Source organism: Microtus oregoni, unplaced genomic scaffold, assembly GCF_018167655.1.
Source record: "Microtus oregoni isolate MIOR12 unplaced genomic scaffold, Mior012 000010F_ref0000083, whole genome shotgun sequence".
Taxonomy (NCBI): domain Eukaryota; kingdom Metazoa; phylum Chordata; class Mammalia; order Rodentia; family Cricetidae; genus Microtus; species Microtus oregoni.
In genome coordinates, this window is record NW_024543069.1 from 45,656,849 (window position 1) to 45,673,565 (window position 16,717).

Genomic DNA, 16,717 nt, shown 5'->3' on the forward strand with positions numbered 1-16,717 from the left:
CCGTCTTTAAGAATTAGCTGGTTGTTTTTTTTTTTTTTAAATCATGCCTACCTCTGCTCACAGAAAACAATAGTATTTCATTTATAGATGTTACCAGCCCAGGATCCTACTTGGTTTGTTAACGTTTCCCCCAAACCTCCTATGTATTATGGGGGGGTCTTTTATAAATGGTATTTGTTGATTTCTCAGGAGAAATCCTGCATTTTCAACACTCTTTGCCTCACCATGTAGAAGTCAGGCTGGTGGGCAGACCAGCAAGACGTGTGTGTCACCACATTCTCGCTGCATCTCTGCTTTCTAACCTCTCACCTGTGGTCCCTTTTGGAACAGCAATAGCTTTCGTGGATGTCAGTTTTTCTTTATCTTTCCAGTACCTCTTCAGTAGGAAACCTGTCACACATGAATGTTTTCTTTATTCAGAACCCTCTCTATTGTGTGAAATATTTTTGACAGCCTGCCTGTTCTTGGGTTTACTTTATACTCAGGGACTTCTGACAAGGTTTGATTCTTTAACCCTGCAAAGTTTAATCACCGGATCAAACTCTACAAATACTGCTTCTGAAATTCAATTCCAAGGTCCAACCAAGTCTAAATCTTTCTACATATTCCTAAATTCTAGTTGCGTCATAGCACATCTCGGGGTTGTTATTGCATGAAAGTTTGGAAGCGCGAGAGAGCGCCCAGTGGTTAGGGGCATGTAACTGCTGCAGACCTGAATGTCAGTCCCAGCACCCGCACATCTGCCTTAAGCTCAGCCCTGGACCTCTGACACCCTCTTCTGACCTTAACAAGAACAACACACAAACACACTTAATGTAAAAGGAAAAAGAAATAAGAAGGAAAGTTTGGATATTACGTCTAAAGCCATCAGGATTTAAAGTCAGAGCGATGTCTTGAAGGACATGGGATGTTTCCATCCCTAGGTCTCCAGTGAGCACCACAGCCATGCCCCTTTGAAAAGCAAACACTAGTGCCTCCTGTAGACAACTCTCCACTCTTATTTAAATCCTAGACAATATGACTTTTACATGTTAAAGCAAATTGTCTAGTAAGGAAAGGACTCTTTTATTTACTGGCTTTAGTTCTAAGTACCAGAAATGGGTAATGGAGGCCAATAGAAAAAGGAAAAACGAAGCACTTGGGGAAGCCAAGGTTTGGAACGGTAGCAGCTTCATTGGCAGGGTTGCCTTTCTCACACTGTTTACTTGGAGTTCTGAAATAGAGGCGGAAGGAAGGCAGATCCAGCTACTACTGAAAGGAATACAGACACACTAGGTCGCTCGTGTGCTATAGTCAGACACTGGCCATAATTTGGCAAATAGATGTATAAAGTTTTCCTATGAACAAATCTACTATACCAACCTTAGCACTCAAGGTGAAGGTCAGTGTACATCAGCAGTGTACCAACGCACAACGAATTTGCTGTCGCGATGGAAGATTCTTCACTTTTTATCCTCTACCTCCATAGCTGAAACTGAATGTATTTTGAACCCTTGACAAAATGAACTTTGAATCTTCAGTACTGTTGGGGCTTCTGTCAAAGACAGTGCCATCATGCTTGGGGAGGAGATGGGCAGTTGGGTTATAAGCAGTGTGGTTTACACTGTTGTGTTTAGTCTGTCTACTGCAGTGCATTTGTCTTTAATTATATGTCACCTAGAATATGTTCTCACAGTCTGTGCTCACAGTCTGCTTACCAAAAGGAGACGCTTAAATTGGCTTAGAAGTAAACTGCCAGCTTCATGATTAGGACGTGATTGGAGAGTCTCTGATATGTTCCTGGGGTCTCCGGAATCTCAGATGTGTTCGTGGGGTCTCTGAGAGTTTCAGACGTATTCCTGGGGTCTCCGAGAGTCTCAGATGTGTTCCTGGGGTCTCCGAGAGTCTCAGATGTGTTCCTGGGGTCTCTGAGAATCTCTGATATGTTCCTGGGGTCTCTGGAATCTCAGATGTGTTCGTGGGGTCTCTGAGAGTTTCAGACGAGTTCCTGGGGTCTCCGAGAGTCTCAGATGTGTTCCTGGGGTCTCTGAGAGTCTCAGATATGTTCCTGGGGTCTCTGAGAGTTCCAGACATGGTCCTAAGGTCTCTTGAAAGTCTCAGATGTGTTCCTGGGGTCTGTGAGAATCTCAGATGTGTTCCTGAAGTCTCTCTGAGAGTCTCAGATGTGTTCCTGGGGTCTCTGAGAGTCTCCAATGTGTTCCTGGGGTCTCTGAGAGTCTCCAATGTGTTCCTGGGGTCTCTGAGAGTCTCCAATGTGTTCCTGGGGTCTCTGAGAGTCTCGGACATGTTCCTGGGGTCTCTGAGAGTCTCAGGTGTGTTCCTGGAGTCTCTGGATCAATGAGGATGTTGGGCTCTCTTGTGGATTTTTTAGTTAGTTCATATGTGAGCTTGTTTTGTTTTGTCTGGAACAGGGTTTTCCTGTGTAGCTGATCTCAAACTTGGTGTGTAGACCAGGCTGGCCCCAAAGTTATGCTTTTCTTCTTGCTTGTGCCTCATGATGTTGGGATTGCATGTGTGCACCACCGTGCCAGGGTAGTGTGTTTGTTTGTTTTCATTGTCCATTAATAAGATAATATGCACTGTGTGTGGAAATGCTGTTCTAGAAAACTGCGTATATGAATTTTCTATGTCTGTGGTTATAGCCCAATTTAACGACCCTTTTCCTTAACTGTGGCACTGTAAGGCCCCACTGGAGCACTCGGCTCCAGTGCACTCGGCTCCAGAGCACTCGACTTAGGCGAACATTCTGCTGTTGCTCACTCCCAATCCCCTCTCTCCATGTTATTCTAAGGCAGGGTCTCCCTAGCTCCTTACGCTGGCCTTGAACTTTTGACCCTCCCCTGAACTTGTCAACCTCCAGAGTAGCTGGGTTACAGCCTAAGTCATGTATGGGAATCAGATACCTTACTTGTTTTTCTTTTTACACTAAAAACTTGTGTGAGGGTCCCCTTTTCTCTCTTGATCCGTCGGCCATCAGTCCGAGAGGGTAAAGAGGCAGAAGGGGCTTTGTATGTGGGCGGTGAGTACAAATGGGGACAGCCTTTCCCTAGACAGATTTTGGTGAAACAGCTCAATTTTATTCTAGAGTTTAAGGAATATATAGGACTGGGGAGCCTGGGGACAAACCCGTTTGCCTTAAGTAGCACACTTCTGTCTACTTGGTATGTGGCAGAAGGGTTCTATAGCAGAACTAGAGATAGTCTTCTTAGCAGGGATCTGTGCCAAGGGTCAAGCTGAAGGTGAATCAGGCATCTGGCTTTAGAGACAGCTTTCAGATAAGGTCAGTCCTCCAGGCCCAGGGACATTCTCCAGATAAGGGCAGGGAGAGAGCTGGAAGCCTTGCTGGGGAGGGAGGGAATTCCATATTGCTGAGCTTAGAGAAAGCTGCCAGGCTACTGAAGACTGTGACCTCTGACCAGCCAGCAATGTATTCCAACAAACTTGAAACATATTCATAAAGAACTTAGAATGAATGAAGTGGGGAGAGGGGGAAGGGAGAGGGAATATGTATACTTTCAACCAATCTTCCAAGGATTAACAGACACTGAAGTTCAAGTCCACACGCAGTGGTTGAGCTCTTTTGGGAAGAAAACAGATGTGGACGAAGACTGCGACCAGCTTGTAGGGATCCATAAACAAACAGCTCATTGTCACTGTAATGTGTGTGTCAAGGGCTTTGGGCCACCATGACAGAAGAGACAAACACCTGCCTGGTGTTCAGCCACAGGGACGGGTCTTTGGGGTGTGTGAGGTCCCCTAAGAAAGACCAGGCCACTTCCACGGTGGCGAGCCTCAGCTCTGTCAGAAACTCACATGCTCGACTGTCCAGGACACCACCCAGGATACTGTCAACCAAAACTGTTAGAAGTGCAAGTCCAGAGGGCTATGGGCCTTGGTGGTAGGCCTGTGGGGGCTTTTTCTGTAGTACCAAAGAGTTTCACAATAGCACGGAATGGAGGATAACAAAGGTTTATTTATTTGGGGATAAACTCTCAGTAAGGATAGCAATCTGCAGTATTCCGTGTGTGCTGGGAACTGGAACCGAATCCAGCAGAAAAAGGGGCTGTGCACACTTTCTGGCTGCATTTATAGTACATGAGACCATGCCCAAAGTGGGCTGGTGTCTTTAAAGGGTATTGGCTGAAGGAGCTCCCACAATGTTTATGCTCCACGTGGGTCCCTCTCTGCATATCTTCTTCTGTTGCTAGCTTACCCAAACTAAAAATTTCAACAATTGTTTAAAATACTTCTTCATTGTCTTATGTAATTTAGTTTCTTTAATTGCATCCATTTGGAAAATCACAGCAAAGCCCCATTTATTTGTACAATAATTTTTAAAATTTCAAAATGAATGCATTGACAAGGCTAATGATAATAATAAACAGGAAACTTAAGAGTGCAATGCACTGGGTACCATTCTGTAGATAATAATGCTGCCCTCATCTCTGTTGTTCCAGGGAAAGAGGAATAGTGGCTTCAGACAGTGTTTCTTTGGGAACCAGAAGCATTGCAAGTTGACAAAACTCTGTCCAGCCATGGGCTACACCTTCAGGCTTGCTGCTCGGAATGACATCGGCACCAGGTATGGCCTCTCCTGTGCTTCTAGCCCTTCAGCCTTCGAGGCATGGTTCCGGCTGTCTCTCACATTGCCTGAAGGTTTGACGAAGCAACCTCCACACCGAGCAATTCTGAGGGGAAGTCCTATGGAGGGAGAAGGCCTCTGCGGTGACAGAACACACCGGCCTTACTCAGCCCACTAGTGTCCCAGGGACCAAGGGGAAGCTCCATAAAGGAAGCCCTCTCCTTCCCCCCGCTCAGCACCTAGTCCTTGGTCTGTATCACTTTTAATGCCTGTCCTGCAGGTCTTCCCTTTTCATTTGTGCGACTGTTGCTAGTACAAAGAAACTTGTGCTGAGCAACTATTATCGCCAAGTTATAGAATCAGGGAAAACCCAGGCTGCAGGAGGAAGGGAAGAAGGGGACCTGACCAAGGACCCATTGATTTAGGGGCTTTGAAAAGAGGCCATGTCTCAGTTCTTGCTACGTAACTGTTGATCAAGGGGAAAATCTTTTTGTTCCATGACTGCACCTTAGGGACTAAGCGTTCAGCGGCCCCAGCATGGCGATGCTCCTGTGATCTCACTGAGGTCTCAGAACTGCTCCCAGCGCCTGGAAAGCAGCGTAGCTCAAGGGTGTCCTGGCCAGAAAAGTTGAATGATACAGGCTTCTACGATTCAGGAATTCTGAAGGGAATTAGAAGCACCACAGACTTGGAAAACCGTTTGTAAAACTCATGTTCCTTCAGCACCGTGACGTGTTTGTACACAGTCATCCCCAGTCTCTGGGTAGCCGCTGCTCTTACCTCGATAAATGTGCTGCCATGCTGTGCCTTTGAGGGAATAAAATCATAAACCTGCTTTCTTATAGCTTGGCGTGCTTTCGTAAAATGCAGATTCTAGGGGCACAAGAGGACAATTGAAAGCTGTGGTGGGAAATGTCCTGTGTACAGGACCCTTTTCCACCACACAGCAGTGGGGCTGGGAAGAGGCATGCCTCCCTCCTTTAAAGCACCAGGACTCCCGACACGGTGTCTCTGTTCATCTCTGCAGTGGTTACAGCCAGGAGGTGGTGTGCTATACACTGGGGAACATCCCACAGATGCCCTCAGCACCCAGGCTCGTCCGAGCTGGCGTCACCTGGATCACACTGCAGTGGTCCAGGCCTGAAGGCTGCTCGCCGGAGGAAGTGATTACGTACACCCTGGACATCCAGGAGGACGAAAACGTGAGTCTTGCTCGTTCTACACCTGCAAAGCATCATGATATCTTATGGCCAAACTCAAGGCTGCTCTTTGTTTCTACCACTGCTGTCTTGCTGTGTGGGTCCAGCTGTCCTTTCCAGCTCAGCACATGACTGCTGGCCATTCTGCTGGAGTCACCCTATGACTCCAGATACGACCAACCAACAAACCCTTTAAACTGTCCTTCAGATTAGCCAGAAATCTAACAGACGTTCACCACCTCCACAGCTGAGAAAGCCTCCTAGGCAGCCTTCCCCTTGCTCTGAATGAATGCAGTGACCCCTGCTGTGCCCCAACATCACCCAGGTGTTCTGTGGTCACTGTCACAGAGCCCAGGCCACCCAGACACCCGTTTGCAGAGGAGCCACAGCTCTCCTAATGCCCACCCCCCCACTGGCCTGTGTGCTTGGATTTTCTCACCGCCCTTGTTCCTTATCCCACTGTGCCCCGGCCTTGGGAACCTGCATCTCCTGTGTTCTCCTTCGTGGCTCCTTGAAGATGCCTTTCTCACTTTCCTGGTTCCCTTTGGGTCTCCTCTCACATCTCAGCAAATATCCTCCCAGAATAGCCCTTGCCTGACCACTCTGGACAATCTCGGCCATGTGGAACTCTGCAGTGGTAGATGTGTCCTGCAGATTATGTGGGATGTGTGGCGGTGAACATTTGAAATATGGCTGCAGACTAAAGGAGTCTTTGATTGTATTAAGTTTAAATCCCAAGAGCCACCAACTCGTGCTGCCGGGACAGCGTCCAGGGGCTCCAGCAGCCTGCCTCTTGCCTTTCTGTGCCTTCACGGCCCACATGGCATGCCTTCTCCTTCTCTGTGTGTAGGGCTTTCTATTTGCAGTTGCCTTCTTTAGCTGATATGCCATTATCTTGCAGACCAGGCTCTATATGTCTTTTAGTGGGACTGATTCCCGCGGGCCTGAAGGGAGCCTGATGCACAAACATTGCCTTGGAGGGAGGGAGTGTTGACAGAGGCTTCTGTCCCGCCTGGTCCCCGCAGCTGTTTAGTTCCAAAGACACACAGAGGTCTACATTAATTATAAACTGGTTAGCCTATTAACTCAGGCTTCTTATTAACTCTTATAACTTACATTAACCCATAATTCTTGTCTGTGTTAGCCACATGGCTTGGTACCTTTTATCAGTGAGGCATTCTCATCTTGCTTTCTCTGTGTCTGGGTGACGACTACAGACTGACCCTTTCCTTTTCCCAGAATTCTCCTGTTCTGGTCACCCCGCCTATACTTCCTGCCTGGCTACTGGCCAATCAGCATTTTATTAAACAAGTACAAGAGACAAATCTTCACAGGTTATAGGGCCATTGTCCCTCAGGGAGGGAGGGAGGGAGGGAGGGAAGGAAGGAGGATAGAGAACACTGTGGATTGAATTCAGCATATTTGCCTACTGTGGTAAGGTCTATCCTGAGGGAGTATGTCCTTCGCCATCCAAGCCTGGCTTTTTCCGCTAGCAAGAAGAGAGTGCTATAGCTCAGGAACCCTGCCTGCCTGCTATGGCACAGCCCCTTGCAGTGTTTGCTTCCCCGACAGCAGGCTTTTCTCATGACAAATTAATGGTTAAATAAAAATATGTCACATGCTTACTGCTTTGTCATGATACAATTGGCCAGAGCCAGGCTACACTGCCGTGTGACAAATGAGACCTAAATTTAAGTTAGAAAGCTGTCCGTGCCGTGACTGGTCCTCCCTTAGCTATGGCTGCCAGCCTCTGGACTCATGGTGGCCATAGGAAGCCACAGTAAAAAGTCCTGGGTTCTTTGGAATTTGAGGTGTGGGTATGAAGATTCTGATGTCTTTGCCTTTTCAGGATAACCATTTCCATCCGAAGTACAGCGGAGAAGATCTGACCTGTACTGTAAAAAATCTCAAAAGAAGCACACAGTACAAGTTCAGGGTGAGTCTCATCGCCTCGGCGCTAACTCTGACATTTTGGTGTTTGCCCACTTACGTTTCCAGTGGAGTCTGCAGTCAAGAAGGGCTACAGTGGGCAGCACCTTCAAAGGAGCAGCGCACTCCCTAGTCAGAAAACCATGCGAGAATATGCGGTTACAGTGAAGGCAGGTGTGCACCCAGGAAGACCCTAACCTGACACTGTGTCCCCGCTCTCGCTGGCGACTCCAGACACTGTGTGTCCCAGCCCTCGCTGGTGACTCCAGACACTGTGTGTCTCTGATCTCACTGGAGACTCCTGACACTGTGTGTCCCCGCCCTCACTGGTGACTCCTGAACCTGTGTCTCTACCCTCACTGGTGACTCCTGACTCTGTGTCCCCGCCCTCACTGGTGACTCCTGACGCTGTGTGTCTCTGATCTCACTGGAGACTCCTGACACTGTGTGTCCCCGCCCTCACTGGCGACTCCTGAACCTGTGTTTCTACCCTCACTGGTGACTCCTGACGCTGTGTCCCCGCCCTCACTGGCCATGCCCTCCTTCCTGTGCTGTGATGGCATGCTCTGCCCTCTGACCATCCCTCCCGTTTTAGTCTTCTCTCCCATTTCCCACTCCTTCCTCAGCTTAGCCCGGAGGTTCTCAACCTTTTAATACAGCTCCTCATGTGGTGGTGACCTCCAACCATACAATTACTTTTATTGCTACTTAGTAGCTGTAATCCTGCTACTATTATGAATCATAATGTAAATGCCTAATATGCAGGATATCTGATAGGCGACCCCTGTGCAAGTATCCTTTGACCCACAGGTGGAGAGCCACGGACCCATAAAGAGGCACCACTAACGTTACTGCAGGGACCTGTGTCAGAGCCGCAACGTGAAGCTGCTTTGCATTGCTCATGCAGTGCGTCCTCCTGTCCCACAGCTCCTCTGTCCGTCCTGTGCACGGCACTCGTGTGCACTCGTTTCTTCGTGTGCCCTGAGGGTTCCCCACCCTCGCGTCTCTAATTTTAGGGCACAGTAATTTAATTTGGCATGTCGTCACCCCAGTATTTGTCAGATTATCAAGCGGAGAGTTGAGACTGACTATTTGAGGAATATAATTGTTTTTGGTATGCTAAAAATACCAGTGTTGGCTCCCAGATCGTAGCTGTACTGCTTTTCTCCACCAGATGGCACTGCCTGACTCTTCCATAAGTAAAGTTTTTGTCTGACTTGGCCGTGTTTTCTTTTCACCCAACAGCACAACCTAGGTGGAAACATTGTGATTTCATATATACTTCCCCTGCAGCCTCCTCTTCCCCCTCCTTTATTGAAACGTGGCCTTACTCTATTTCAGAATTGCCTGGAACTGCCTACATAGCCTAGAATGGTTTCAACCTCCCACATGCTAGGATCATGGGCATGCACCACTACCCTAGGCTTACATTTCTTCCTGTAAGGATATACAAATATCCTTAGATAGTTTTAGTTTTAATTGTTAATACCCAAATATCAGAAAAATGAATGATGACAAACACGTCGACAGTCTGAAGAAAGCAAGCACTGGCTGGGTGGCTGTGTGCCGGGTGGGTGGGTAGGTGGCTGGGTGGCTGGGTGGGTGGCTGGGTGGGTAGGTGGCTGGGTGGCTGGGTGGGTGGGTGGGTGACTGGGTGGCTGGGTGGGTAGGTGGCTGGGTGGCTGGGTGGGTGGCTGGGTGGGTAGATGGCTGCGTGGCTGTGTGCTGGGTGGCTGTGTGCTGGGTGGGTGGGTGGCTGGCTGGGTGGCTGGCTGGGTGGCTGGCTGGGTAGGTGGCTGGGTGGGTGGGTGGGTAGGTGGCTGGGTGGGTGGCTGGGTGGGTGGGTGGCTGTGTGCTGGGTGGGTGGGTGGGTAGGTGGCTGTGTGCTGGGTGGGTGAGTGGGTGGGTGGCTGTGTGCTGGGTGGGTGGCTGTGTGCTGGGTGGGTGGGTGGCTGTGTGCTGGGTGGGTGAGTGGGTGGGTGGCTGGGTGGCTGGGTGGGTGGGTGGGTGGGTGGCTGGGTGGCTGGGTGGGTGGCTGTGTGCTGGGTGGGTGGGTGGGTGGCTGGGTGGGTGGCTGGGTGAGTGGGTGGCTGGGTGGGTGGGTGGCTGCGTGGCTGGCTGCGTGGCTGGGCATCTGTCACCATGTCTGGCCTTGCTGTCTCAGAGTCACTGTTGACATTGCTAGAGCCTGTAACTTACGTGTCCTGCTCTTCTCTTGGCTGTGTTACAGCTGACTGCTTCTAACATGGAAGGGAGAAGCTGCCCAAGTGAAGTCCTGGTTTGTACGACCAGTCCTGACCGACCTGGACCTCCGACCAGGCCGCTCATTAAAGGGCCAGTCACATCACATGGCTTCAGTGTCAAGTGGGGTACGTTTTCTGCCTCTGCTGCTGCTTTTCCTTTTTGACTCATCTTAATTTCGGTAGTGACAAATCAAACACAAGCACACAGTATTGTGTGTGGGAGCATCGTGCATGTGCTACACACGTGTGAGAAGCATCCTGAGGCCTGGAGGAGGCCATGGGATTTTAATGTATGGCCAGACTTTAGTGGACTACTTAAACGAACAATTTTAAGAGTGTCTCATTTATTTCATAATTTTCTTATATTACAGTTTTCCTCCCTTTATAAATGCATTGTTGATTTGAATCTGAGGATTCATAATTAGATAATTCATTCTTTAATGACTCACCTTAGAAATTTAATAGGAATACTATTTTCAAATTAATACTGAGATTGGATTTCAAATTTAGATATGTAACTTTTAACATGTAAAGTGCCGCAATGAAATAGGAAAAGTTTGTGTTGTTTGTTCTGTAGCCTCCAGGTTGAGCTTCAGGATCTTCTCCCTTAGGGCTGAGACACAGCCAGGGAGGACAGTGAAGTTCATCTCTGCGGTGTGGGTCACTTCAGGGACGTGCATATTCCTTACTGTGCGGTTGATACATTTGTGGTTACATGTGAAACGGTTGAGACGCGTGTGCTTTGAACTAACGTCACGTAAGGATATGTACAAATAGCAGGTGAAAGGCAAACAGAAAAAGATAGAGTTCTGAAGGTCCTGTAGAGGGGTGCAGTTTAGAGCACAGGCCATCACTGCAGCCAAGGTCAAGTGTGCTGTCTTGAGTTATCAGAGAACTCTGAGGCCCTCTGTCCGGAGGACAAGTATAGTCAAGAGCAGGTGAGGGACTTGGGGCTGCTTGTGGGTCCTTCCTCCAGGGATCCTGTCCCTCTGCGCGCTCCCTCCTTCTCCTCAGCTCTATGCTGGGTTTGTCTCCATGGAAATCTCTTGAGTAGTGCAACGATCTGGGAAAGTGAGCTTCCTCAGTCCGTGTGAGGAAAGCCCAGGCCTTGCAAAGTCTCCCCCATGACCAGGGATGTAGAGGTGGCTGGCTGCTGCCAGACATGAATTGAGTTCTTAACAGTTTGGCAAAATTCTTCTGCCTCGCGTTTCCATACTCAAAAACCAAACGCTTGTAGGCAGGGTCTGTGTCCATTTACCCAGGGCGACGTAGAGGACTCTGGAAATTGACAGAGCCCTCCTCCCACGTTGCCAGGTACATGTTGATCCAGGCTCCAGGGTGAGGATAGAAAGTTGATTTGGGAGAAAGTGTGGCAGAATGAACTTACTCCATCCCATATTTTATTTATTTTGTCAGTGTAGTTTTCTTTTCTCTCCACTTCTCATTTTTCAGAAATATCTGCTTGCTCGTAAAATATATGAAGTAAAAATAATAAAACACGATAAACATCTAAACATTTCAACTTTACATAAAAGTCACCAAATCTCAGAGTCACCTCCAGATTCTCCAGAGTAAACTCGTTGTTTTGGAAGCCATTCCGCTTGCCTAGTTTTGTGCGTGTCTCACTAAATAAACGCTAAATCTTACACTCCATTCTGCATTTCAGCGACCTTAAATAGAAGCCTGATAAAAGTCACAGCTTCTTGACACTGAGGAGCCAGTGTGGGAAGTGGGGCACTCATACCTGTAATCTCATGATAATCGGGTGGGGTGCCGAGGCAGGAGGATTGCTGAAACTTTGGGACCACTTTGGGAAGTATGAGATGCTGTCTTAAGGAAAAAAAATTAAAGGGGCAGGGGTCATGATCATAAAGAATTGTGCCTTTTGGTGCAGTCCAGACTGAAGGGCACGTAGCAGTAGATTCTTTGGTTCTCTGTGATGATGTTTACCAGTTCCGTCCTGTCCTCTCCTCACTGATGGTGTTTGCCCACTCTCCAGATGCTCCAAAGGACAGTGGCGGCTCAGAAATCCTGAAGTACCTGCTGGAGATCACAGATGGAACTTCTGAAGGTGACACTTCGGGAACTTTAAATTCTTGTCCTGATGTGGTCAGACCCTTTCTGTAGCAGCAGTAGGCAGCCTTTAGTTCTATGATATACAGCAAGTAGTGTGGTAAAACTATATCTATCTGTCTATCTACCTGTCTGTCTGTCTGCCTGCCTGCCTGTCTGTCTGTCTGTCTGTCAATCTACCATCTATCTATGATATATGATATATATACCCTCCCCTCCCTCTCACTAGAGTTTGATCTTGAGTTAGTTTTTTCTTCAAGTACTGCAGCAAGCCCTCTACCCCAGAATGTACCCCTGAGTACATCCCAGTTTCCAGACGCCACAGTTCGCTGTGCTTGAAGTGCCCATCTTTGGCATGCTGGGTTGTTTTGTTTTCTATTCTCTGTGTCAATTATAAGCCACGGGGGAAATAAGCTCTTCCTCCCCTAAGCTGCCAGACTTCTGGAAATTGTGGGCGGAGGATCAGAAATGGTCCCCCTGGCACCCTGCCATGTCCAGTGGCAGCCACGTCATAGTGTGGCCAGTGATGGGCGTCAGACTTTGATAGTAATTGGTCTCCACTGTGACCTTGGAGTTAGAACTCCCATCAGCAGCCTCACTACAAGGATTAAAATGCAGCCATGGGGCTTGCCGCCTCGTCTAGTGACCTGAGTTCAGTCCCTGGAACTGTGTTCTGACTCCACAAGGTTGTCCTGTGAGCACCCCCATGCGCACTGACATACATGAACATGAGCGTGCACCCCCACCACACACAGAAGTCATAATTTAAGAGGGGCAGTGCCAGAAAGGAAAATCTTTAGAGCCCTGAAAATGCTCTTGCCTTTCTTTCTAATAAAACTCATTGGACTTCAATAGACAAAGATATAGTTGTCAAAACTCTAAAACCTAGCCTCGCTTTCCCAGTAAGGCTGCTGTGATCAGTATTTGTTTAAAGTGTGTGTGCCTGTGACCAGAGGACCCGGGTCCCTGGGAACAGGGGACTCTGCTTTCGGTCTGTGTGCCACACCCATCTGGAGCTGCTTCGTTGCTGTCTTTTCTAAAGCCTGTCAAGTACTAAGCTGAAAATAGGAGAATTCCAGAAGATGGGCACAGCTGTTCTTAACACGAAATCCGTTTCTGCACTAAAGAGCACACTTAGTGTTTACATTAAGACTGGGAGAGAAGTCGGTGTCTCCCAGGTGCTTATGGAGAAAGTGTAAGTCGGCTTCCCATCATCCAGCTCCCTCGGGTGCTGAGTCATTGCAAGAGTGGGCGTTATTTTACCTTAGCACCGGCAGCTGGCCGTGCATGGGAGTAATTAATAGAACTTTCCATGTCTCGTTGTCCCAGCTGTTCCTCAGTGTAGGCTGTCCGCCCGTAACTCAAGCACCGCTGTCTAAATTCTGAGTTCCCACGGAGCTTTGTCCTAACACTGACATAATAAGACCCAGGACCACAAGGTAGGGAGGGATAAAGTCTACCGTAATAGCCAGCTGAAGGAATTTGTGACTGTATAAAACACCGTAGAACAGGGCAAGCGTATTTCCCCTGAAATAGCTAGTGGATCCGAGGGCTGTGTAGAGCGCCCAGCTGGAAACCACACGAGAGCAGACATCCCTGCAGCCTGATGCTGAAGCAGGCAGTGGCAGGATCACTTCTAGGTGCTTTCCTCGAGGGGCACCAGCCTGGGGACATCCCCCAGCCACCCCATCTGCTCCCTTCAGTCTCAGCACCACTGAGACAACCTGAGTCACTCCAAGTGCTCCACCTCTGACTCCTCAGCATTGGGCTCATCTTCCTGCGTGGGCTCCTTGAGCACAGCAGCCTTCTCGGAAGCCCTGGTCTGTAAAGGTGCAGTTGTCCCGACTGAAGCACCTTTGGGCAGCACCTGCATAGCTGGTCCTGTGGCCGCCTCACCATGGCATTCACGGCTGCTCAACACTGTCTTAGTACCCGCCTCCTGTGCTAACGCCCATGGCATATGGCTTCCCACATCCCAACCTCATGATCAGCAACGTCTCTGTGGCCATAAAAAATGGCCCTGTGTATATTGGTGCCAGGTGGTGCTGGGCTTCTGTGGAAGCCGCTTGGTGTTCTGCCGCAGATGCTGTTTCTAACTTACACGCGTCTCCTTTCACAGCTGGTCAGTGGGAAGTGGCCTACAGCGGCTCTGCTATGGAGTATGTCTTTACCCACTTGAAACCAGGCACTTTGTACAGACTGCGGGTCTGCTGCATCAGCACCGGTGGGCACAGTCAGGTTGGTCAATCAGTGTGTGACAGGATGGACGTTTGTGGCAGTTCCTTTACTTCAGAGCCGTGCAGGTCCTTTACTGCCACCTACTGGGAGGCTGTTGTAAAAGCAATATTGTTGGTTAATTTCCCATGTCTCGTCTCTATCTGTATGAATGCAGACCAACCAGGTGACCTGTCAGGAGACTCGGTTTCTGCCACACACAGTGCTCAGAGGTTCCATACAACCCAGCAAATGCTTGCAGAGTACTCTTGAAATGAGTGTGGGTGTGGTGTTGAGACTCATGAAAATAGGCACTGTGTTCAAAGTGTTTTCACCGTAGATGATTTGAAACCATGTGATGAGAAAGAGAGATGATCTAGTCACCCGGTAGCAGATTGATTATTGAATATAAGGCTTGCCCTGTCTAACATGTTTCTGAATTTTACACACACTCACACGCACGCATGCACACATGCTTAGCATAGCAGTTCCAAAAGCCCGGTCAGAACACCCTTCCCCCGTGCGGGACTGCCCGGAAAGTTGCTGTTGGAGTGTATCCAGACCATAGCCGTAGAGCATCGGGGCATCCCCCACGTGAGGGCTCTGCAGGGCAGCATATGTGTTACTTGATGGCACAGAGTTCGCTTCCCATCCGTCACTGCTCTGGAAGGAATTGGAGCTGCCTGGCTGTGCCCTGTTTCTTTGATTCTTGTAAGATGGTGAGCTTTTTTAACACCAGCCTGGCACAGCCAGATCCTACCAAAGGGAGGCCTAGTTATTTTAGCATTTACAGAACTACCGTGAAAGTCAGGCTTGGTGGGCGAGTGCTCCCGTTGACCCTCCTCTGCCGTTTCTGTGACTGGCTGTCCATTTAAGGAGCCATTCTTCATTTATCCAGTTGCTGTGTGTGTTCTTCCGCATTCTTATGAAGGGTCCTTCTAGTGTTGACGTAAAGGAAAATAAGTGTGCCTAGGGCAAACGCTTCTCCATCCTAGTCATGTGACGTCAGAGGGAGCTGCTCTTGTTATAACCGGCACTGTATGCCCTGAGAGCCCACCACACATGTAGACAGGCGTGGACCCTCCTGAAGAGTTTGATACATGACAGGCACATACATCTAGTGTGTAATTCCTTTTTGGTCCCATTTACAGTTGTGGGAAAGACTTAGCCTGGTAGGTAAGGTATGAGCAGTTCACAGTAACTAAGCAATGGTCTTTCCGGTGTTTCTCCCACAGTGTTCTGAAAGTCTCCCCGTTCGCACACTAAGCCTTGCGCCAGGTCAGTGCCGACCGCCGAGGGTTTTGGGTAGACCAAAGCACAAAGAAGTCCACTTAGAGTGGGGTGAGTGTATAAACCTGCGTGTGGGCATCGACCAGGACAGTGGGAAGTAGAGACACAGTGCTTTGTCACTCGGCTCCAGGGCTTCCTTCTTAAGCTGTGCCCCTGCTAGCATAGCTGTGCGCTCCCCTCACCCCACACCTTCTCGCTCATGCTCCCATTCCTGGGGTGCTGCACACACTGTTGCTACTCCACCTTTCGGAGGTCACATTCCTGTGAAGGAAACGTGTAAAATGTAGAGATTAAACCAGAAATGGCTCTAAGGTTCCTCGGTGGGTCCTGGCTCTCCACAGCGTTCACTCCAGTGTGCCAGCAGCGCTTATGCACACTGCCAGTGTAATGTGTAGAGCGCTAGCAGACAGTGTGGGGTCCCGTAGACTTGGCATGACGTCTGACATTAGATTTTTCCTTCCCTCCCTTTTTCCCTCTCCTTTATTGAAGTGTGATGCTTTCCCTAGTGCTCATTATTCCTGGATTCTTTTTACTATGACCAAACCTGTTTAAACGCACCTGCTTTGGATGGCTGGGATTGTTCAGGAGCTTTTCATTTCTTTGATTGGGAGGCTCCTCTTGGAACAGAAACTCAAAGGACACACCACCTACATATTTTGGAAAATATTGATTAAAAAATCAAATGTAACTCAGTCAACTGAAATCCAAAAAGTTCAGGCTGAGGACATGGTCCAGTGGCTGAGACAGCACTTGCTGCTATAGCAGGGGACCCAGGCTCAGTTCCCAGCACCCACATGGTCTCACAGCCACACACTTCACAGGAGAGGGCTTCACTGCCCTCTCCTGGCCTCTGCACCATCCACACACAGTGCATGCGCATACGTGCAGCCCCCCACCCCAATCGTAAAAGTAAAACAAACTTAAAAAAAAATAGAAATCCAGAAACAGTGCTCAAAGATGAAACACCATTTTTACATCCTCAGACGTCCCTGCATCTGAGAGTGGCTGCCAGGTCTCCGAGTACAGCGTGGAGATGACAGAGCCTGAGGATGTCGCTTCCGAGGTGTACCATGGGCCCGAGCTGGAGTGCACAGTCGGCAATCTGCTTCCTGGGACTGTGTATCGCTTCCGAGTGCGGGCTCTGAATGACGGAGGGGTAAGTGTGCGGTTACCCCCATAACTGGAGT

The 16,717-nt window shown here is 49.0% G+C and overlaps 1 protein-coding gene across 4 annotated transcripts in view; it reads left to right on the plus strand.

Moving 5' to 3' along the window:
- The window catches only part of Fndc3b (fibronectin type III domain containing 3B), a 288,258-nt gene that overhangs the window by 234,301 nt on the left and 37,240 nt on the right, over positions 1 to 16,717 (plus strand). For all 4 annotated transcript variants that reach the window (XM_041659165.1, XM_041659169.1, XM_041659167.1 and 1 more), the window contains exons 12-19: positions 4,458 to 4,582; positions 5,610 to 5,784; positions 7,631 to 7,717; positions 9,941 to 10,079; positions 11,953 to 12,024; positions 14,146 to 14,264; positions 15,476 to 15,581; positions 16,514 to 16,686. In XM_041659165.1, coding sequence (XP_041515099.1) covers positions 4,458 to 4,582; positions 5,610 to 5,784; positions 7,631 to 7,717; positions 9,941 to 10,079; positions 11,953 to 12,024; positions 14,146 to 14,264; positions 15,476 to 15,581; positions 16,514 to 16,686 — 996 coding nt within the window. The remainder of the gene's footprint in view (positions 1 to 4,457; positions 4,583 to 5,609; positions 5,785 to 7,630; positions 7,718 to 9,940; positions 10,080 to 11,952; positions 12,025 to 14,145; positions 14,265 to 15,475; positions 15,582 to 16,513; positions 16,687 to 16,717) is intronic.